Source organism: Miniopterus schreibersii (assembly GCF_964146895.1).
Source record: "Miniopterus schreibersii genome assembly, chromosome: 2".
In the NCBI taxonomy this organism is placed as follows: Eukaryota; Metazoa; Chordata; class Mammalia; order Chiroptera; family Miniopteridae; genus Miniopterus; species Miniopterus schreibersii.
The window spans coordinates 35,145,640-35,168,813 of NC_138102.1; the positions used below are offsets into that span (position 1 = coordinate 35,145,640).

Sequence of the window (23,174 nt, forward strand, 5' to 3'; positions counted from 1 at the left end):
GTGATGGGGAAGAGTAGGCTCATGGAAAGATGGGGGTTGGCCTTTCTCTTTAGGGAACCAATTGGGAAGAGAACTGAGTGATGGCCAACCATCAGCTTTGCAGATTCCTATCTGAGGACTCTTCCTTGAGATGGAAACTGAGATTTCCATTGCTTTTAGGGGCACCCACCAATACCCACAAATGGGGGCAGGGTCTTACTGTCTAGGTCTTCAGTATATGCCTGGGCATGAGAGCCTTGGTGGTGTTGGTAGGTGGTGACCATAGCATTGGTCCCCGGAACTCCTCCTTACCCCAACTCTTCCCTTCTTGCCCCATTGTCAGGCTTTGCCCACTCTCTGGCTGTGCTTGCCAGGGTTCATAAGCAGGGTATGGTTGGCTTAGACAGCTTATTAAATCTCGAGTCATTTTTTAGATGTGTCTTCCTGTCATTGACTTTTTGTGCCCTATGCAGGGACAGGCATTATATCTTCTTGATGCAGTCCCTGGAAAGTCAGTGAAATATTGTTGATGATTTTTCTCATATAAACAAACAATTGATGCCTATTTAAAGAAATCAGTGACAGCCTAGAGCATGAATGTGGGCAAAGACCCTGGCCGGTGAGCTCAGTTGGTTGGGCATCGTCCCTACTCTGAAAAGTGGCGGGTTCGATTCCTGGTCATGGCATGTGCCTGGGTTTCAGGCTTGATCCATGATAGGGGGCATGCAGGAGGTAGCTGATTGATATCAATGTTTCTCTCTCTCTTCCTTCCTTTCTCTAAAACATCAATAAAATAAAATAAAATAAAAATATATATAAAGAATGTGGGCAAAGTTTGGGCAGGAGCATGGGGAGGTCAAGCATTCCATCTTTGGTCAAGACTAGAGGAGCTAATGGAGCCATGGGAAGGAATGCCTTGGGCAGCAGAGTTCTATGGAGAACAGGGTTGCTTGGCTACCTGGAAAGAGGCAGGAAGTGAGACAAAGGAGAGTGAAGTTGGGAGACTTCATTGTAGGTTCTTTTGGGTCTTCAAACATTAGTTCAAAAGACAGTAAAGCTGAGACTTCTGAAGTATTCCCCAGGCTGGCAGAGCTCTTGAATGAAAAAGAATCAGTAGCTTCTTTTTTTGCTTTAGCTCTTAACACCTAGTAAATTCAAGACATATTGTTGAATGAATGAATGAAAGATTGCAACTTATTTTATTATTGGTTTTCAAGTAGAGGGCATATAGATGGATGATAATTAGGAAAAAAACAGGAAAACAAATTATCTTCCTTTCCACTCACTCTGTGGCCGTGTAGAAGCTCAGGTTAGGGCTAGTTAGATTTGTGGAGTCTATGAAAGACTAGAAACTATAAGAGAAGTTTAGCAGAGGAAAAGAAAGCCAGTAGAATAATTTGCAAAGATAGCTAATTCATAGACTTGTAAATTACTTTAATTCATTTAATAATTATGCAATTGAAACAGAAGTAGGTAGAATAGTAGTATCCCCAAACTCTATTCTATAGGCAAAGTGATACATTTGGGGGCTGGCTCAGACACCCCACTGGGCACTTCCTGTTTGTATCCCCAGGTATTTTCCCCACAGGTGAGACCAGCTTAGGTTAATGCATATGAATACCTAAGAATGGCTTTCTGAACAAAGGACACTCTGGACCCTAAGTGGTGTGTGAGGTCCCACCCGCCTTCCCTCGCTGCCTTCCTGGTGGTCCTCGCCTTTGAACTTCAGGTCTTTGAGGGCCCAGCCACCTCCACCCACCTCCTCTGCATTTGCTGCCTCGGAGGAAATGGCCCAGTGTATTCTACTCCAGCACTGGCTTTGTGCTCTTAGTGCTCTTTTCTAGAAAAAGATTTGGCGAGAGTCACTGTCTTCAGACTAGGTTGTTCCTTAAGAAATCCGTTCGTTTTGGCTTCATTTTTGTTTGTCAGAATATGAGCTATACCACTGTAGAGCAACCATTTTGCTAAATCTTCCTCCTCCCCTCCCCCACCCCATGTTTCTCTGTAAGTCACAGCTATTTTGTATTACCCAAGCAACAAAATAATTTACAAAATAAAAGAGAGGGACAATCTATTCGAATGGTTAGACGGCAATCAACAGTATTTCTCTGCGCCGGGCTGATGCTGACTTTTCGGAGAGCGTTCCCTTGTAAGCCTGGAAGCTGGGGAAAACGAAAGATGAAAAGCCAGCCCTCGGGATTCTCATTCTGAGGACACATCTCCTTAGGAAAAAATAGATCTTCGTTTTTGTTTTGTTTCAGATTCCGCATTTGTCAAACGAAGTTACTCACTCGGACGCCTGTCAGTGGCGCTGAGCGGAGGTGTCCTGGTTGTCACGGGCTGGTTCTCAGAGCTGGGCTGGGAGGCAGAGCTGCCGGTGGCCTGGGGCGGGAGTGGGGCGGGTGGGCTCTGAAATTTGAACCCTCTCTAGGCCTCATCTTTTCCTTTATCTTCCTTTCTCTTTCAAATAAAAATGCCCTGGTGAAGAAAAATATTTTTTAAATGAAAAAACAGCAGACGATTATGTACGCTTGTCCCCTTCCCCTGCTGACAGCACCCGCCTCGCGGAGCCCCAGCCGCGGCCCGGTGCGGGTGTGCAGGATACTCGGGGCTGCTGGGGTCGCCTTATGAACCCGCTTGTACCCTGGCTGATGAATCAGTAGTGAAGCTTTGCTCTGTAATATCTGTACAGAAAATGCAACGTTTGCACAATAATGCTCTCCAGATTTTTAAGCCGTAGGAGTGAAGCCAGTTTACAATCAATGATAACAGGTTTCCCTCGCTGCCATTACCACAAATAGTATCTTATTTCAGCAAAATGGTGGCAACCAGCGGGAGGTCCAACGATGCAGATTTTAAGCAGAAAATTTAATTTTATATACAATTCACAGTTGTGCACCATGAGAAATATTTCTCACTGCGTGAACTTTCTGGACTCGGCTCTGAGTAAAAGGAGCTTCAATTGATGTAACGCCTTCCTCAGCAAACAATGCCCCTCAGCACTTCCTGGTAATATATGGCTTAAAATTATGCAGGATATTTATTTGGAGCAATTAAAGGAAGCGGCTGCATTCCACACAAGTCCCATTTTTAATGTAGACATTAAATTGGCCAGCATTTGAATGCTGAGTCTTTCTCCCAGGATCACGGGAGCACCGTGCTCTCCTCCCAGGTTTGCTCCCTCGTAACTTTCTGCCCGGGCTCACTTTGTTTCCCATTTGACTTGTAAACGCTGGGGAGAGAAGCCTGCCCTGGCAGTGCTGACAGAGCCTTCACATTAAGGGCCTGAGTTTGGAGTTGACTCGCAGGCCGAGCCCAGAAAGAGTGGGGTGTCCAGGGAGGAGAGGAGGGTCACAGGCTGTCCCAAGGATAACTGAGAGGTGTCAACCCTTGACTGATTGGCTGTACTTAAGCATGGGCTGGTCCAAAGGGTGCCAGGTTGCTTTCTCTGGCTGGGGGAAGTAGGACGTGCTCCTCTGTGTGACGGTGGGGGGACATCACACACATACTGAGTAAGAGCAGGCCAAGACCAAGTCAGAGGAAGGGGGCTGAGTCTCAGGGTGGAGACAATCAGAGAGGAGAGGTAGAGTCAGCGGGGATGGGAGAGTCAGACAGGGGAGGCTGAGGCAGAGGGAGAAGGCCAAGAATAATCTTCTCAGGGAACAACTTTCCCAGTTGAAGAGTGGACAGGAACTCGTATTCGAGACGTCCATACTTAGGGCCGATTGGGAGAAGGTAATGACAGTGGCTCCAGAAAGAGAGGTAAGTCAGCCCTGAGTTAAGAGGAGCTGGAGAAGGCAGACAGAGGGTTCTGCCCACCCGGTCTCACCCCTGGCTCATGCCAGAACTCGCCTCTGCTGACGGAGTAAAGGCCCCCTGCAACGTCCCTTCCCATTGTTTCTCAATAGGGTCTGTGGAGGAGTCCCTGCATGCACCTGGGATCCCGTCACTCCCACCCCTCACCCCTTCCACTCCCGCTGGCCTTCACTTCTTCCCAGGTGTCTGAGCTCATGGGACCTTGAGTTCGTTGACAATTAATGTTGGGGGGTGAGCGACTGTGTTTAACAGGAGCCACCCAACCCTGTTTTCTGTTATGCCAGGACCCTGGGGGAAGTCATGAGGCACTGTGCCTGGCTGGCGGGAAGACAGCTGGACTTAGTAATAATGCATCTACCCGTTTATCCAGAGCCTACTCCAGTGGGGTTCAGTTCCATGTCACATTTAATGCGAGACGATCTGAGAGGAGGGAGGTCCTGTTTATCTAGGAGGAATCGGAGGCTCAGAGGGTGTTAAGTAACTTGCATAGCTGAGTTAGCTAGTGGCCATGGACCTGCAAGGGAGGGCAGAGTAAACACCCCTCCACCGTGTTCTCTCAGGAATGGGGGCTGGCAGGGCATTTTGGGAGCTGGGCTTCAGTCATGGGAGAAGGGCAGTCACATCGTAGCTCTGGCAGCAGGGGCCTGGGAAAAACAACCCAAAGGTCCAGAAGGTAAGGTTTAGGCCAGAGATACCAACAGGCCCTGGTTAGCAGTCACTGCCTGGGGCCCTGTTTAGAAAGTAATTCTGTCTTAGACTGAGTTAGAAATGATACTGAAGATGATTAGCAATGTCTGTCCTGAACCAGGGAGGGAGAGTAGTGGTTGTTAGGATGAATTTGCAGTCCTTGTTTAGGTGTCTCTTGGCTTTGAGACTTTTTTCCCTTCTGGCCAGCTGCTCATTATGTTCCATAATCTTCCCTGATTAACCTGAGTCCACACCTTCAGAGTAGCATTTAGTCACAAGTCCTATCAGGGAAGAATCAGGCATGCTCAAAGAGAAAGCCACAGAGAGTGCCTAATGAGAGTTTAAAACTCAGAGAACAGAGGAAAGATTTCATTTCATGTATATTTATATTTGGTACTTATTACAGGTTTGGCACTATCTATGTTTTACAAGATATTAACTCATTTACTCTTCATAAAAACCCTATGAGAGAGGTCCCAGTATTATATGCATTTTTACAAATGGGACAATAAAATCCAGAGAGGTTAAGCAACTTGTCCAAGGTCACACAGCTTTGTGAACTCCAGCAGTCTGATGCCAGAGTCCACATGGTTAAATTGCAGTGAGCTATCTCTCTATTGTGCACATATTTCTGTTTTGCTTTCCATGTGGTATTGTGCTTTCTATGCTTCATGTTTGTTTTCCAGGCCAGACTTTGAACTTGGAAGGAAGGGATTATGTTTTACTCTGACACACAGAAGGAGCTGACACATGAATACTATTAGTGGTATGATTTTAGGAATCAATTGTGTTTGTATTTGAGTCATTTTTCTGTGTGTGTGTCTGGCTCCACCACTAGAGTAAGCTTCTAAGAGTGGAGTCTGAATTATATATTTCTGAATCCCCAGCATCTAACACAACGTAGAGGAGAACATCTCTCATTTATTCATTAATTCATTAACTGACTCATTCAACGAAAATTTATTAAGGGCAAGCACCATGCTAGATGTCAGGAATGAACAAAGTAGATAAACTTTCTGTCTCTGTGGTTGAATTCCAACCTCGCAAAAATAGATCTAGAAAAATGATGTTGACATTCTTTAAATTTCACACACGTCTATTTTACAAAAAATGGTACCAGAGCCTCGGCTGGTGTGGCTAAGTGGTTAGAGCATCGGCCCCCACACCAAGGGGTCATGGGTTTAATTCTCGGTTAAGAGCACGTACCTGGGTTGCATGTTCGATCCCCGGCCCTGTCGGGGCTCGTATGGGAGGCAACAACTCTATGTGTCTCTCTTGCATTCATGTTTCTCTCTCTCCCTCCCTACCCTTCCACTCTCTCTAAAAATCAATGGAAAAAATATCCTCTTGTGAGGATTAACAAAAAAATAAGTAACAATACTAGATTATTAATTTCCATCACCATACTGTGTGATGAAATAAAGTTGCAAACAGCTATTTTATTCCTGTTTTACCTACCAAGGGCATTGGCTGCCCATTTTAGTCAAATCAAATATTCAAAGTTAAGAGAAAGCCCTTTTGGTACAGAGCTGATGGAAGAGCATTGGGCTCCCACAAATCGAGGTAGGGCTGGCTGTTCCATCCCCTTTTGTTATATGAAAAGCTGCAAGCATTATTAAGTGATGACAGATAGTACACTTGGCTTCTGGTATTTCTTTGAAGGCTTGCCTGTAGCGTGCTGCTTGGAAGCAGGAATGATTCCACAAATGGCCAGGGAGCCACCCTCCTCCAAACCGCCCTTCGCACCAGGTCCAGGTGTGTAAACAGAGCAGCCGGGCCCTCCGCCCTGGGAGAAGGAATTCTGAGATTGGACAGCTGGAGTGGAGTATTTTTTCAAGATTTCTTTTTCTACCACTGAGGCAGTATCTCAAAATTTCCCTGGACTGCTTTTCTGATTCTCTGAGGCTGCTAATTGCATCAGAGATCCCTCATAGAGAGGGAAAAGCTCCTTCCAAGAACCCCTGGGAGTGGGTGGCAGAGCAGGACCTGAACTCTGGTCACTTTCTTGTGAATCCTGGGCGCGTTCCACTACCCAGCACAGCTGAATGTGCCCCCTCCCCCGTGAGGAGCAGTGACCTGGCCCGTGTCAAAAGGAGCCCCTGGGCAGCCTGTGCCCAGTCCTGGCAGCAGGATGTGTGAACTCATATGAAAACTACCTGCTGGGGCCCCTCTACTCAGGGTCTTCTAGGTGTAATTAATCATAGAATGATCAGAAGCAGGGTTTCAACAGATTTTATTTGTAATTAGCTCCACCCTGATTTTTAAAAAGTTGACATATTTAATGAAGAATTTGGAAATACAAAAATGTAAAAAGAAGAAAAAACAAAAATCTGTTGTAGCCTTGTCATCCAAACACAGTAATTGCTATATTTTTGACATGTTTCCTTCTGATGTTATTTTTGTTTTGATTTTCACTCCAACATATGTTTTTCATTGATTCAAGAGAGAGAGAGGAATAGAGAGGGAGCGAGAGAGAGAAACATTAATGTGAGAGAAACATGGATCAGTTGCCTCCTGTACTAGCTCCAACTGGGGATCGAACCTGCAACCTGGGTGTGCGCCCCTACCAGCAATCAAACCCACTACCCTTTGGTGCATGGGAGGACACTGCAACCAAATGAGCCACACCAGCCAGGGCTGATGCTGTTCTTCCTTTTTAACATGACTGTAGTCACATTGTAATAATAGCAGCTAAATATATTAACTCATTTAAGTCTCAACAATTCTTTGAGGTAGGTACTATTATTACCTCATTTCACAGATAATAAAGCTGAGGCACAGGGAAGCTAGTAACTTACACAGTTTCCTCGGCAAATAAGGCCGTCTGGCTCCAGACTCTGCATATGCAGCTTGCAGTCTGTCTTTGAACTTAACTTTATATTAAATGCATTTTCCTATTTTCTTCAGAAACACAGCTTTAATGGCTGCCTAATATTCGGTCAAGTAAATTTCCCATAGTTTACTAAACCTACCTCTCTAATTTAAATGATGCAACTGCCAATTAAGTAGTGTTTGTGAATGAGGCTTTTTCTGTATTTAGGATCACAGAATTTCCTTAGGATAAATTCCTAAATCTAGATTTAAAAGGTACCAGAAAATGACAATAAGTCTTTTGATACACATTGCCAAATATTTTCTAAGAGGATTGCACCTGGTCACACTGCCACTGGCCCTCAAAAAGTGATTAATAAATTTGATGGGCAAAAACCCTGCATTCCTGTTTTAAGCAGTTATCCTTGCCATCAAAAAATTTTTAAACTTTTTGTAAACATTCTTTTTTATGGCTGCATCTAAGATACTTTTAGATTTCTTCCTTTTTGTTCCTGTTTTTGGTCTCAGACCTGGAGCTAGATTCTTGGTTAATTTGCATGTTTATTGTAAAGGGTAATGACGAATAATTAGAAAAGAACTGGGGGAAGGGGAGAGCCAGAACAGAAAGTCCTCAACTGCCAGTCCTGCTTTCACTTGTGACGGAACTACTGGAACTTGGGGCCTTAGGGCCACCTCCAGGGTTACCCTGTTAGCCTGCCGCTAACACAATGACATCACTTACCACAGGCACATAATAGAAGCTCAGTATATATCTGCTGGAGGAGTGAATGTATTCTATGTAGGTCCACCATATGGTGACCTAGTACCTGATAGTAACTCTGTAGCTTTAATCATTGCATCTCAGTCCCTTGGTTAAAAAAAAAAAAAAAAGTTTGCATCTGGGATCCCAGGTCCTGGCCTTATTAGGATCCTAGAGGAGTGGCCAACCAGAGGTCTTTTAGCCCAAGGCAAAGAATTGAGATCAAAGCTTCCTGGATCTCTCAGGGGAGGACCAGGTCCTCAAGTCAAAAGGACTGGCGTTCCCTCAGTACCCCAGCGCTGACGGGGAGAGGGGAGAGGAGGCAGATTAGGGGAGCAGGAGAGGTGAGGGAGGCGCCGTTCTCAGCGGCAGGGCGAGGGTTAGTGTTCACAAAGACGCCTCAGAGGCCCGCTGAGCCCCCAGCTGGGGTTTCTTACTAGAAGGAGCCCTTGCTCAGCGCGGCCTCTCTGGCTCCCTTGGAGCCATCAGAGATGATGGCTACTTCTGCCTTCCTGAGACTGTGGGACTCACTCAGATGAGTTGTTATTTGACTGACATCCCTTTGCCTCCATGATTTAAAAATTAAATTGATTAGAGTGTATTGGTTAATAAGATTATATAGGTTTCAAGCGTACAATCCTATGGTACCTCATCTGTATATTGCATTGTGTGCCCACCACCCAAAGTCAAATCTTCTTCTCTCACCCTATATTTGATCTTTGCTTCCGTTTTTATGAAAACTGTACAATGTGAAGCTTCATGGCTTGCTAGTCTTGAGTTCTTTAGATGACACTGGGGCAAATACTGCCTTCTGCCTTTAGAATCTAAAGATGTGTAAGAAAAACAAATTTGCAGAATATTATTACGATGCATGTTGCTGCCACTAAAGAGGTGAAATTTGTAGGAAGGCAGCCATCCATACAAGCATACCTTACTTTAAAAATTAAATATGAAGTATTTCAAGGCTATGGGTATTCCAGTCATTTCTATGGCCAGTCGAGGGTGTGCATGTGTATAAAATTAGGAAGCGCGTCACGTGAAAGGAATCGAGCAACTATTTTCCAATTCATGTGACCCAAAATGTAACTATGGAAATTTATTTAAGTTTGCTTTTTTAAGTTTAGCGTGGCCAGGAGTTCCCAAATCATGTTATAGTTTCATACCTTACACCTCCAATGTAAAGGCCCCACTTTATCTCGCAGAGTTTTGTTTGGTTGTTTCACTTTTTAACTGCAGAATGATGGGCCAGCCTAGAGCCCTATGTAATGAGTCTCGGTGGGGCCCAGACACTGGTAGTTACTTAATGGGGAGGTAATTCTAATATGGAGCCAAGGTCCAAAATATTCGCCTAGGTGACCTCTCATATCCTTCTTTGGCACCAAAATGGTGATTTCTATCCTTTTAAAATTTAAATCAAAGTAAATAAATCCAGATTCACCTCTCAGATAATTTTGCTTTAAAACATATTCTTAAATTCAGAGATCTCAGAAGTCCTAAAATGAAATTTACTTCATAAGTGACCCAACCCCATGAAGTATTTTGTATAGATCTTTTGAATTTGGAAATTTTATGTTTGCCACATTTCAGTATTTTTAAATGAGTTTTAAGTCAGTTACCAAAAATTTTTTTTTCCCTACCTTTTGAGAGTCAGGATGTGGTCAAAGTTTATATTTCCAGGTGAAAATCAAAAGAATCAAATGAAAATGTTTATGGATAGAGATAAATGAGAAATGAAGATATTGAATCTTTACTATTAGCTTGGGATGACAACTCCTTGTGTGTGCATGTGTGTGTGTGTGTGTGTGTGTGTGTGTGTGTGTTCACACATGAGCCTCTCCTGGGGTCCAGGAGGAGCAGCTGATGTTGGGGGAGCACCTCATAGAAACTATAGGGAGAGGTGGTGGCAGACTGCAGCCATGGGGCCAGCAAGCTACCAATTTCAAGGCCGTATCCACCTACGAACACTTTTTCTCGAAGACTATGTCACCATCAACTTTTTAAAATGTAATTAAACTGGAGATGGTTTTTATTTTCTTGTTATGAAACCTATGAGTCCGCACTAAGGACTCAAATGACTATATCCCATGTCTACACAGCAAGAGTATCTGCGGCAAAGAGATGCTGAGGTTGTAACCTCTCCATGAATAAATCAGGAAACAGAAAGATCCATGTTTGGTATTTAGATTAGAAATACAAGGGAAAGAAGTAACATTATCATCAGAAATGTGCATTTCTAAAGATATTCATTTGAAAGTTTTAAAAAAAGTCAAGCTCATGCCCCGGGGCTTCTGGGAGTTATGTACAAAATACAATAATTAAATTAAGTCCAGCAGTTAAAATTCCTCATAAAAAGAAAAAGCTGGCGCACTTCCCAATGGGGAATGCTTGACTTAAAAGAAAGGTTTTACTCCGTGGCCTGGAGGTCAACAAACTGGGACTCTGTGGGAATGTATAAAATTTCTTAAAGGGGTTCCTCGGCCTTTGTTTTGTTGAAAGAAAATAAAAGAGTAAAAGGGGACAAGTTCTGAAAATTAAAAAAATGAAGGTGCAGTCCTAAAATCATCCCGATTTTTATAAACGCAGCACCGGAGGCTAAGAAAACATGCTCTCTTTTCTGCAGACTAATCTAACACATATGCTCATTGAGAAGGAAGGAAAAAGGCCAATGGCGCCATTTGAACAAACCATTTTAAATGTTCTCATTTTCAGAGGTAGTGCATGCAAACTCGTGACCCACTCATTTGCTGCTTATTTTGAAAATATTTACCTTAAATATTCTCATAAATATATTTCACAATTTAAAATTCCTTAGGTGGCACAAAGACTGACCTTTTTAATTTTTTTTATGAAGCAAGGTTGTAAAAACTGATTTGGCGGGGGAGGGGTCATATCCTCAGTAATCTAAAGTGGAACATTTGTCATAATTGGAAGGTATCTGGTTTTATAAATAATTGTTTATTATTACCTTTCTGGTAATGTGTCATCCCCCCCCCCTCCCCAGGAATAAGAACAGGATAGAAATCAAATTTTATATCCTTGAACTCTGTTACTCATAAGCATCATTCTGGGTTCCCATGTGAGTTTCAGGCTGCATACTCAGATAATTTCTACTAAAACATAAAGAACCAATACCGATTTGACAGGTCCTCATCTTATCGCTCGAACAGAATCTGAATGTTGGCTCCGCATTAAGACAGCATGATCAAATGTAGGACATGAGGAACAGCAGCTTTGGCAGCAATGTTTAATTTGCTGAATAATTAGTGGCCTCATTGACATTTCTACTTTGATTCCCAAAGTACAACACAAGCCGTCCTCTGCACTCAGGCTCTGTGCAGTAAAATGGGCTAATAAACTTCCCGTGCCAACTTCCAGTAAATGACCGACGACGAAGCATCCTGCAAGCAGCTTAAGACACTAGATTTAGTTCCAAAACATGGACACAGAACTTGAAAAATATATATATATATATTTTACAGAAAAAACACCCCACAGAATTTAAGAAAAAGTTTGTTTTCTTTCCTACATTTGTTAATTTTGCTTTTGGAATTGTGAGGAGAGGGAGGGAGGTAAAATAATAAGAAACAGGAAAGGGGAAGTGGAAGCAGAACACCGCAGACCGAGGGAGGAGACAGAGTGAGCGATAATACACAGAGCGATGAAGACCATGGAGGATGGGGCCACAGGAGCAAGGCCAGAGCCAAGGGGAGGCCAGAGAGTGAACACAGCTTGGGGAGCGCCTCTGTCCTTGAGATCTAGGTCCTGTTCCTTCACCCTTCCACTAGGATTCCTTTCCTTAGAGCGCCCAAGACATTCTCCAGCCACTTAGACCCATCCACTGTGGACAGTCCTGCAATATGTTTGAGGGACTGTTCAGTCTGGGAATCAACAGGGGCTGGGGCCCTGCAAGCCGACTGCGGGGTGGTATTTGCCTGGTGGCAGAACTTCCTGGCTGCGTTTGATGCCTAGTTGTTTGAATTGTGATGAGCTCTAATATCTTTGCCCAGGTCAGAAGCTGTCTCTGAGGGAGCCAGTTGTTGAAAAACAGGCTTCAGCTATTTTCTTATTGTTTCAAAAAACTCATTTGGAGCTTCCGTAGTGGGGAGCTTAATGTGAAACCGTAAATCTGAGGCGTTCTCAGATGTGGAGCTGTGTGGTTTAGTGCTTCAGTTTTGAGACTTTGTCGATTTGGTTATGACAGCTGCGTGACCTTGAGCAAGTCCACTAAAAGGGCCAATATTCCAACAGCTCCGGGAGACACACTCATATTGTCCTTTTTCTCTGTGAATGGAGCCCCCCTCAGCCAGCAATCGGTACTGCATAACCCTCCAGGGCTGCTTCAGTGCCTGTCTACAAAATCAGGGGGTTGGACAAAAGGATAACATGAGTTTCTAGTCAGAACAGCTTCGTATTAAGAGAAATTCCCATAGTCCAAGAATGGGGATAGGACATTCTGAACAACAACAACAACAACAAAAGAGCCACAAAGTTTCCCTGGAATGCACATGGTTGCTGGAGTGTGCAGCCATCACCGGCATGTCCAGGGATTGGCCACACCAATACATTTTTCTTTGAGAATATGTCCTTTACCTACCAATAAAAGTGAATGAGAAAATGGGGTTCACTTAATTGAAATTCACTTTCCAGCCAGCTTTGCCACAGTGGGATTCACATCCTGGACTGCAGCACAGGTCTAGCCCCTGGATGGAAATCATTTGATCTTTACTGAAAGCCTGCTATGCACCAAGCGTCATGCCTGGTGCTTTTTATTTATTTTTATTTTATTTTTTGCTAGGTGCTTTAAAAAAAGTACTATATTTATTTATTTATAGTTTTTATTTATCTTTCTCTGACATTGATTCCTTTTTAAAGAGTCTTTTTAAAAATTGTGGTAAAATCTACATAACATAAAATTCCCCAATGCAGGCTGCCCTGGAAGGGTGAGGCCTTGGACCAAGCAGCTGTCTGCAGCCGAGGCAGATTCACTGCCCCAGCCGGCAAGTGGGGCTCTCCCGGAGGGATTGGGGTGGTAAATTTCTGTGCCCACTGCCTTACCATCACAACTCCTTCTCTGGTAATATTATTCTTATAGCTGAAGAAACTGATGCTCAGAGAGAATAAATGACTTGTCTGAATGTAACACAACCTGTTAACTGTACAGCCAGGAGCATCAGATCCTAATTCTAATGAGCACTTTCATCAAGTTTTTGCTGGGGGGTGAGAGACGAGCAGGAGAGGGATCCAGGGATGCATGGCAATGCCCAGTGTACAGAGCATTCACACTATTTTGGGGACACACACACAGAAAAAGTGCTACAACAGAAATCTGATCCAATGTAATGGAAGGACTAGGGGAGGACCTGTAAGTTGTGTCTGGCGAGCTGGGGACACCTTGCAGAAGTGGCCTTCAAGTCGTGTGTTGAAGAACGGTTAGGGGTTTGTTGGGTGTGACGGAGAGGGAGGGTTTGCTTACAGCTTGTGCGAAGGCTTGGTAAAGGAGCGTCTGGTGCTGTAGCCGGACATAGTCTGGCTGCGTGGTGGCCGGGGCCTCCTGAGAGAGGTAAAGTGTGGAAATGCCAGTGGGGCTCCTGGTGGCCGGTGGCCAGAGCTCCTTCACACTAGGCTAGGAGAAGCATCACAGAGCTCCCCTGGAAACTGCTGCATAAATTCCAGTTCCTGGAAATCCAGCGGAGGAAATGGATGTGCTCCTTTCTTCATTTGGGGGTTTGGGTATTAACACAGTTTTCCCAGGGAATCTAAGCCAGAAGTTCATGTTGGTTTTTATGTTCTTCCTCCCATGGAACTCAGAAGAGCCCATTAAAAAAAAAAAAAAAAAAAAAAGTTAAGCCAGATGCCTAGAGTGTGCATTCTTCTGAAGGAACTCCGTACCCCAAAGCCGTCTGAAACGGCATGTTCGTTTTTCTCTTGACTCTTTTACTGTGTCTGAATAACTAAGGCAAGTTGATTCATTATTTAACAACAAAACAAAACCCAGCCAAATCAGCTATTTGGCGTTATGTGGACGAAAACATCTGGTCCCTTTTCACTGAATTTCTCTCCTTTAGCTAGGCATTTTAACGTCACGTGATGGTTGGCATTTAGTCTCCCTTGTTTTTCATAAGCTGGAGTTTTCAGCATATCAACTCTCTTACTTATGTAACAAAGGGAATCTCTGAAGTTCCTCCCAGGGCTTAGACTAATCTCTGGGACCATGTCCAGTTTTCTGTATGTTTACATGTTGCACACACAGTATGAGAGAGACATTGATTTTGACCAGTGGAGAAGCCTAACACAGTTACAAGGTTTCCCCCCAATAGGTAGGCACAGGTGACTCGAGAGTGGGCTTTCTACTCTGTATGATAATACAAAGCTTTGTCTTTGACTTAAGGTTCAGCAGTTATACTCAGGAGACTGTGTCCCCTCTGCCCTTTCTGAATGGGTTGATTTCTGAATCAGAGCTCATATGGGAGAAAAGCACCTGGAGTTGGACGAACTCTGCCATAAGCCGGAGCACAGCTCTGCCCTTCCCTTTGTAAGGCCAAGGGGAGAGGGGCCAGGACCCGATAGTGTGTGTTCCCTCGGCAAGGATGGCAGGCTGTTTACAGACACCCAGGGCTGCCTTCCCTCCTCAGGCCCCAGGCAGGGCTCTGGCTTGGGGACGGAGGCCTGGCTGAGTGCCTAGGGACCAGGAGAAGGGCAGAGGAGGAGATGAAAGAGGTGAAAAAGTGGCTGGTTTTCAAAGCCCCGGGTGCGTAGTTTCTCAAATGTTTTAAACTGTTAATTCGCACCTCTAGTCATTATCAATACTGTAGCCAAAGGGGCTTCTTTTGGTGTTGGCATCTGACAGTATTTTAGGCTTTTGCTGCTCCTCTGACTTTTCCACAAGGGCGTCTTCATTTTAAAAGGGTGTCTTAGTGTCAACAATAAAAATAAGCCCAAAAAATAATTGTTGATAGAAAAAAATAAATAAATAGAAGTGCATCCGGAACCAGTCCTAGACTTCCAGGCCGGCTGCCTGGCGCCCAGACAGGCTCAACAGATGTTTGTTGAATGAATAAAGAAACGAATGAAGTGATTCTCTCGAGAAAGTTCAGCGAAATCTTTACTTTTAGCAAGGTGGTTAAAAAAAAGAAAACAAAAATGCCTTGGGGACTTTTACTTATAGTCTATGCATTTGAAAGGAACATCTGCAAATTGATTTTAGAGCTTTTTGAAGAAACTCTCAACCGAAAGCTACCTGAAGTGGAATGTTCATTTTCCTCGTGGTTCTAATGCCGCGTTTGCATAACGGGGGCCGCTCAGCTCAGTGGCTCAGAAGCAAGGGGCCGGATCCTCCGCGAGCCCCTCGGGCCGTGGATCCCATGGATCCCATGGATCCCGCTCTGGGCTGGACTAGTCCAGGGGACCAGACCGGGGAGATGCGCCTGCCGCGGGCAGGGCCCCGAGGTTCGTGTCCTTGGCCTGGCCCGGGCGCCGACTTCGGGGCTGGAGGGACACAGGGGCCGGCCGGTCCCCGGGGCGGGGAGAGGGCCCCGCGCAGGTGTCGGGCCTGTGCGCCGGGTGCGCCGGGGGTGCTCGGGGCCTGGGAGACCCGAGAGGGACGTTATTGTTACACTGTAACGAGTCTGATTAACATGCTCCTGACACTTTCTCTTAGTTTCTTGGGCTCCTAGCAACAGCGCACAAAGGCGCGGGATTGTCCCGGGCTCCGCGGGGACACGGGGCAGCCTTTGATCTGCCACCATTACAGCGGGGCTGCGCGACAGGCTCGCAGGCTCCGGGCGGCCCGCGGCGGGCGAGCGGGGCGCAGTCCCGGCCACCGGGCTCCCGCGCCCGCCCCGCCCGCCCCGACGGCCGCCGCGCGGGGAGCGACCACCGGGGGCGGCGCCTGCGGGCCCGCTGCCCTCCGCGTCCGTGCGCCCCGGGCCTCGGGCTGCGGGGCGCGGGCGGCGCGGGCGCGGACTCGGCGTCTCCCGGCCCCGCGGGCGCAGGTCTTTCCCCGGGCTCGCCGGGCCTTTCCCGTCGGAAGAGGCAACAGAACTTTAAATGGAAAAAATATATAAAAAGCTGAATTTTAAAAAAAAGTAAGGGCGCGAGAGACAAATTTAAAAAGGTTTTATAAAAAAAATAAAAATCTGCAGGCTTCAGCCCCTCGAGCTGAAGCTGGGTTCGAGCGGCAGCAAACCACGACCACAAAGGGCGCCAAGGCCGATCCCGGCTGCTTCCTGCGCGGCCCCTTCCCGCGTCCTCGGCGGTTCTGGTTCCAGAGGAAACACGCTGCCGAATAGCTGCTGGAATGTAAACAAACTTCCAACAACAAAACCCACCCACAGAACCGCCAAAAGCGGCCGGGCCCCGGCGCGCAAGGTTTCAGGTCCTAAGTTGGGTATTTGAAAGCAGCTTATTTCCCATCTCGCTCCTCCTCTCGGACCCCAGGCCCACCCCGATGTAAAGTAAAGCGCGGAAGGAATGACTACGGTTTTAACATTTAAATGTTGCGGGCAGCTAATTACGCCCCCGCGAGCTGCATATGAAAGCCCCGCGGGGGGCTCTCGGGCTGGGCGGTCGGCGCCCCGGGGCTGGGTCCCGGCCCTGCGGCCCCGGCCCGACCCGTGGCCCGCGCGGGCGTCGCCGTGCTCGGGACGCCGCGGATCGTCTCGCAACTTTGCGCGAGCGGTCGTCTCCAAGTTCTAGGGGTAAAAATGAAAACGCCAGGCACGTAGCTTCCCACTGTAAATGGAAACCATGAAAGCAAAACGTTCTTCAAATTAAAAAAAGGAAAGAAAAAAGCGTGTATTTTTTTTTTTCTCCCCACTTCTTAAGATATCGTTAGAAAGTCAGCGTCGCCTGTGACAGGCAGTTTTCCCGACTCCGGTAAAACTGTTGCGGGCAAAGGTGTTCATGGTAATAGTTGGACGTGTATTTTAGTAACGGGGAGAAAACCCCTGCACGGTCTTTTCCATTTGCTCGGGGAAAAGATGCCCCGCAAAGAGTTACTTTGTAACTCGAACCCGAGGCGTGAAGTCTGTCCGTCCGTCTGCAGCGCGCCTTCCCCAGCGGCTGCGCGCTTGGTCCCCGGCCGGCCGGCCCCCGACGCCCGGAGCCGCCGCGCGCGAGCCGCGGGACAGCCCGCCTCCCCCAGGCCCTCGCCGTTTCAATAAAACGACTGTACGGGTACAGCCCTCTCCACATTACAATGAGGTTGTCACAGACTGTCATGAAGACCTCAGTAAAACAATGAAGACGTTATTGGGCACCCCCCACCCCCCAGGCAAGGTATTAGGGGAATAAAACAATCTACTCCACGCGGGTCCTATTGAGATTAATGAAAAAATTATGCAAAAAAAGCCTCAGTTTCATTTTCCCGAGACAGGGCTTTGCACACATACAGTCAGTCTTGCTTTGCACCTGATGATTTATTAAACTAATCTACAGTGATCACCACTGATGTTCTCAACTCAATCTTGTCCAGGCTCATTTTCTAAGTAATTGTTTCTCATTAGTTCTGATAATGTTTTAATAGTGTTGCCCATAATTTAGGCCCCAAGAATTAATAACAGGGGGGTGATATGGCAAAGTGGCTTGTGATGAGCTACACAAACTATAAACAGGTATGGTTTTTAATTAATCGGGTTACTGCAAAATCCTCTTTTTGCGTCGGTGCCTAGCTCAGAGGAATTCCCCAGGTGGGCCTTTGCCCTCATGTCCAGTGGGATCAGTCGGCCCAGCCCGCCCTCATTCCCTGTGATACCTGGCCCCACCCCGCAGAGGGTGGCGGGTGGGAAAACAGTGCTGGTACCTTGTCTCCCAGCATCTCCTTGTCCTGGGGTTTTATCTTTCAAGGAACGAGGCACAACGGGTCTATGACTCGGACTAAACTCTTTGTGGCCCTCAGAGTCTCTGCTCAGAGTGGGCACTTAGTTGAGATTTTTGGCTCTGGTGGGTTCCTGTGTCATGATCCTACCATAATCAGGACCAGGGGGTTATCAGGAAGATGATGAATCTGATGCTTGGGGAGATTTACACAGCAAGGTGGCTTTGTTGGAATAAAGTGCAGTTTGAGATAAAGGGTGTGGTGACTGGTCCAACATGCTGGGGACCTAGGAACCCAGAGGCCTCTTGGTGATGGGGGTGGAGACCTTGCTGAGGGGACTGCTTTGCCCACAGTCTAAACGCCTTCATCACAGCATCTGAGGTTCCCTCACAGAACAACTTGGCTCTAGGTGAGCTCCTGGCTTGAGGAGGCTCCCTGTAGGGTTTGGGGGTTGTCTGTGCGACGGGTGGAGACTGGAACATCTTGCCCTTTCATCCTGTCAGGAGTGTGGAGGGGTTATCTGGACTAACACAGAGGATGGGAAGGGCAGTTGGGTTGAAGTGGGGGTTGCCTGTCAGGGAAATACGAAGGAAGGTTTTTATTTTCCTCTTTTGCTTAAGACTGGTCTGGTCCTGCCTACACTTTTAGCACCCTGAGAGGGGTGGGAGTGTGTGTGTGTGTGTGTGTGTGTGTGTGTGTGTGTGTGTGTGTGACAGGTCAGAATGAGAGGAGGCCTTTGCCTTCTAAGCAGTCCTGTGTCTGTGCTTTGAGCAGAGGGGTCTGACTGTGTGGACACCTATAGTTCCGGATCATCCGTGTGCACACCTGGCTACCAGCCTAGGTGGGCACAGTTGCAACAATGGGGTGGGGTGGGGGCTGCTTCTCCTATAACTGCTGCCCACTGCTCCTGTTTGCAGTCCTGACGCCCAGTGTGGCTGGAGGCCAGTCATCTTGAAAGCTGGCAGAGATGCCATCTTTCGTCTTATAGCCCCTAAGCATGAGGATGGGGCCAGCTCCCACCTTCCTTTCCAGCTAATCTGAAGCATCACAGAGCGACCAAGGTGAAGGGTGACAGTGCTCTCATGAGTGGGTTGGAGGGGGCGACCCAGGAGGGGAGATGCACTGTCCAAGGCAGGCCAGGACTGCTGGGCACATCCCTTTTCAGTTTGAGAGCTGTCCCCAAGAGTCTCGTGCGTGGGAATATTAGTTGGTGTCTCAAGAATCTGTGTCCACAGAACCATCCTGCGTGGATCAGGTTCCTCTGGTGCCCGGTCACAACTGGTTTGCCCTGCCTGCCCTGCAGTGGGTGGGCAGGTGGGCATTGCACCATAGCAGGTGGGCCTCCCCACTTTGCTTTGGTCCATGGTGCCTTTCCTGGTATAGAACCTTCAATCCTACTCCCCTCTGGGGCTTCCTGCAGGAATGGAGGAGGCAGGGGAAAAGCAGACCCCTGGTTGGGGTACACAGTAGGGGCCACATAGGAAATAAACAAAAAGGACAGAGGAGGAGGTGAAAAATGAAAATAAAAAACAACTGTTTTCTATTTACAAATTTAAATAAACAGAACAGCCTTCCCCGCGGTGTTTGTCTAAGAGTAGCAGCCTCGCTGCTGTGTAGGTCATGAAAAGGTTGGTGTAGAGTTTAAAACTTCCCATTCTGTTAATTTCTTAAAGAACAGTCGTCCAGAGTCTCAACACAAAAGCTCATGATTTAATGAGGAGCAGAAACAAAATCTCTGATTGTTGGTGTTTCAAATTTCATTGGCGTCCTCTGGCAAACACAAGTTGATCCTTCGCAGCTTCAATACCCTTTAGCCTTCAATATAAGAGCACATGCTGAATAGGAAAGAATGGCTGGTTGTTATGTTTATTTACCCTTCCTACAAGCTGGGATAACCTCTTCAAAACAGCTTTACTAAGCCCGTTAACCACACCACCCATATGACCTGCAGCAGCATCTCTAATGTGATGCAAATCTCGCAGGGGACCATATGCACCAGCTCGGCCGCATTGTGTCTTCTCAGAGGCTACAAGTTTATTGCTGAGGGGGCCCTGTCCCGGCCATACATTTACAGGGGAAATGGCCTCAATGGCAAACAGTTAAACGGGGAAATAAAGGGGGAGAATGGATGGTCCTGTTTCTGCGCATTTATTTTTTAATTGCTGGTAACTGTTGACCCAAAGCATTCGCTCAGGATGTGAGCTTTCATAGTTGTCACCTGGCAGCTCAAGGATTATGGATGCTTCATTTGGGGGGTTGGAGCTTAACAGTAATCAGTTTTGAAATTTTATTTTTAGAGATATCAATATAAACCAATATGATAGTTAACCAACTTTTCTATGCCACCTCTGTTGTTTTTATCAGATTTCTAGTGAAATAAACACAGCCTTTTCCTTTACTTATTAGTTTTTAAAAGCCTGGCCTTTCTTAAAATTATTTATGGGATCAAGTGAACAAATGAACAACTTGGGAAACATCTAATGTGAGAAGGGTGAAGGGAGTACACGTATTTGGGAAAGACCTGTTTCATTAAAGACCTAACTTCCCCTCACAGCTCATCTTTGCTTACTGTTTTACCTCCCTGTGAGATAATAAGTCCATATGTATAACACATTAATGAACAATAAAATCATAAGACTGGAACCAAACAGAAGAAAGTTCATTTTTAGAGGAATAACTGGCCAGTGAGATAACGACAATCACAAAAAAATGTGATTAATATGAACTGTAAGTGGAGAAAGGTTCTGATCTGGCATACTAACAAGTTGCCTTGAGTATTATGGTCTGCCTTTAAGAAACCCACTGTATATTTCAGCCCACCTGATGAGAGCTTGATTTAGCAGATCATTTTTCTTTGATGGATGTGGCAAGCGTAACAATGTTCTGGGCTTGCTTCAGTAATGGCATGTCGATCATACTCCCTTGGAACGTAAAGGCTCCCTGGAAAAAAGAGAATACAAACTTCCTCAAAGAAAGCTCGGAAATTATAGGCTTCCTTCAGGCACACACTTGTACACAAGAACATTTCAGATTCCACCTGAATTGTACTGACTTTCCAACCCAACTTTTGAGAAAGCCAAAGTAAATTACAGGGGAAAGGTTTTTTTTTTTTCTTCTAAAGAGGAAAAAAAATCTTTTAGCATTTTAATGGAGTGGAAAAACATCAGACACAAGGTATTAGAAACTGTTCATTTAACTCTTGAAATCAAGTAGAAAACAACAGTGGAAGGAAAATGTAAATACTTCCTTATAGGTTTTGAAATATTGCATAGAACTTTAAAAACAGTAATATGCTCTGGCAACTGATTATTGTTTGAAAAATGAATGTATGATCAGGTTAATGGCAAAATGCTTTCTTCATGCTATAACATAATTGAGGGGTAACACTATCATGGGACGAGAAAACATAAGGTAGGAGTGTACTGAGTAAAAAGAGATTCCTCTGTTGGTTCACACTTGCAGAGCAGGATTAGAATGACAAGGGACATGAGCCGGTAACAAAAAAATCATAGGTCTGTTGAATGGTGAGACTGGAAGGAATCTCTGAGATCTGGTTTATCCCTTTTACAGATGCTTTTTTTTAAACCTTCTGGAAATAATTATTGAGTGCATCATGTGATCTAGGTCCTGTTCTAGATGAGAAACAGGCCCAGAGTAAAGTGACTTTCCAAGGTCATATGACTAGGAAAAGGTAGAGGAAGGGCTAATATTTGGGCCTCAGAACTTCAAGCCTTCATCGCAGATCCCCACATTAAGACGACAAGGTAGTTCCTTGAGTCCATCAGAAAGAGAAAAACTTAATGGACAGAAGGCAGCATGCCCAGAATAGAAGTTAATGTCTGGATATTTATGTTCTTTTAATCACTTCTTCTTGCTGTTTGCAGTTACAGCTCTTCATGTTAATTCTCCTTCCTTCTACCTGTTGGCAAGGATACTGGTGTGAGTGGGAAGCAGGTGGTCTTCGGAGGCCTGGAGGTGGGTTAGAACAATCACAATCCTAGCCGATGGTCTCTGCATAGATTGCCCTCTATGGCTGGATTTCACAAGAACTGCCTGTCAACAGTCAATGCTGCCATTACTCAGGACTCCCTACATGGGTCTCCTGGGCTCTCTGGAAACCCTCATCTCCCACAATAACAGAGAACTCTACATAGGATGGAGGTAAAAAAAAATTATCAGAGAATCCTTAGCAATGGCCTCAGAATTTATCTTTCAATCAATAGAAAGATTTAAAAGCCACTAGGATTAGAATTTTCATAAGGACAGTCATGCGCCACAATGTTTTGGTGAATGACCAAGACCACATATATGGTAGTGTCCCCATAAGATTATAATGAAACTGAAAATTTCTTATCTCCTAGTGATGTCGTAGCCATTGTAATGTCATAGTGCAACACATAACAATTGTCTACAGTATCCAGAACAGTGACATGCTGACAGGTTTGTAGCCTAGTAGCAATAGGCTATGCCATATAGCCTAGGTGTGTAGGTTTGTGTAAGTGCTCTCTATGATATTTGCACACGATGAAATAGCCTAGTGACATCTTTCTCAGAAAGTATCCCTACAGTTAAGTGATGCATGATTGTATTCCTTAACCTTCCCAGCCTTGGAACGATAAATCTGATTCATGTGAACACCTGTGTGGATTAAAATCTGGTACTATAAGTCATTTCTAACCCTGTTACTTTTACCATTTATAGTCTCAGATGGGCCTGTGGCTAATTTCATTCAGTCTAGAACTAATTTTGGTCATCTCTGTGACTATGATAAATTTCATGAATTTGGTAGAAGTTCCAAGGATGTTCCGTGGGTTAGCATGACACGTGAAATCAGGGCGTGGGACTCATGCTGTTTTACAAGGCATTAGTCTAGTTCCCTTATTGGAGTAAATGATGAAGATCAAAGGCCTCCTGGTTACCCGCCCACCAAGTGGATTATGGCCCTGTAAAACAGCACATCTGCCCCGCTAAGTCCGAAATAATAGGCTGGCGAGATGACATTAGCATAGATGCACATGAAATCACAATGATGCACAGAGAATCAAAATGACAGCGTTGGGTCTATGCCACGTTCCCGAACCTGCCCTGGGTTCCACATGCATATCAAAGATGCAGAATATTCCATGTAGTGTTTCAAGACACAGATAATTTCTTTCTTCTACGGTGGCAGATTTTGCTTAACTTCCTTTATGAAGCTTAAGCTGGACAACAAAATTCAACATTTTTGTTCTTTGTTTCCCTTATCTACGCAAATTGAGGACTTTAGTGTTAGGAATTAGACGGCCTAATATGAATATCCTCCTGCTT

General features: G+C 45.6%; 1 protein-coding gene and 1 long non-coding RNA gene across 9 annotated transcripts in view; one reads left to right on the forward strand and one right to left on the reverse strand.

Annotated features, from left to right (window-relative positions):
- LOC308552207 overlaps positions 1-23,174 on the forward strand; it is a 97,903-nt gene that overhangs the window by 24,124 nt on the left and 50,605 nt on the right. The gene's annotated exons all lie outside the window — the stretch shown is intronic.
- Positions 1,157-23,174, reverse strand: part of CLYBL (citramalyl-CoA lyase) — a 218,978-nt gene continuing 196,960 nt past the window's right edge. Inside the window, exons 8-9 of one of the 7 annotated variants that reach the window (XM_081127267.1) lie at positions 20,688-20,807; positions 1,157-2,457 (exon numbers count right to left, since the gene is read on the reverse strand). In XM_081127267.1, the coding sequence (XP_080983393.1) occupies positions 20,712-20,807 (96 nt within the window). In that variant the 3' untranslated portion in view covers positions 1,157-2,457; positions 20,688-20,711. Of the gene's footprint in view, positions 2,458-19,372; positions 19,703-20,687; positions 20,808-23,174 lie in introns of those variants that run through there. The other 6 variants (XM_081127270.1, XM_081127268.1, XM_081127265.1 and 3 more) reach the window with 6 other exon arrangements.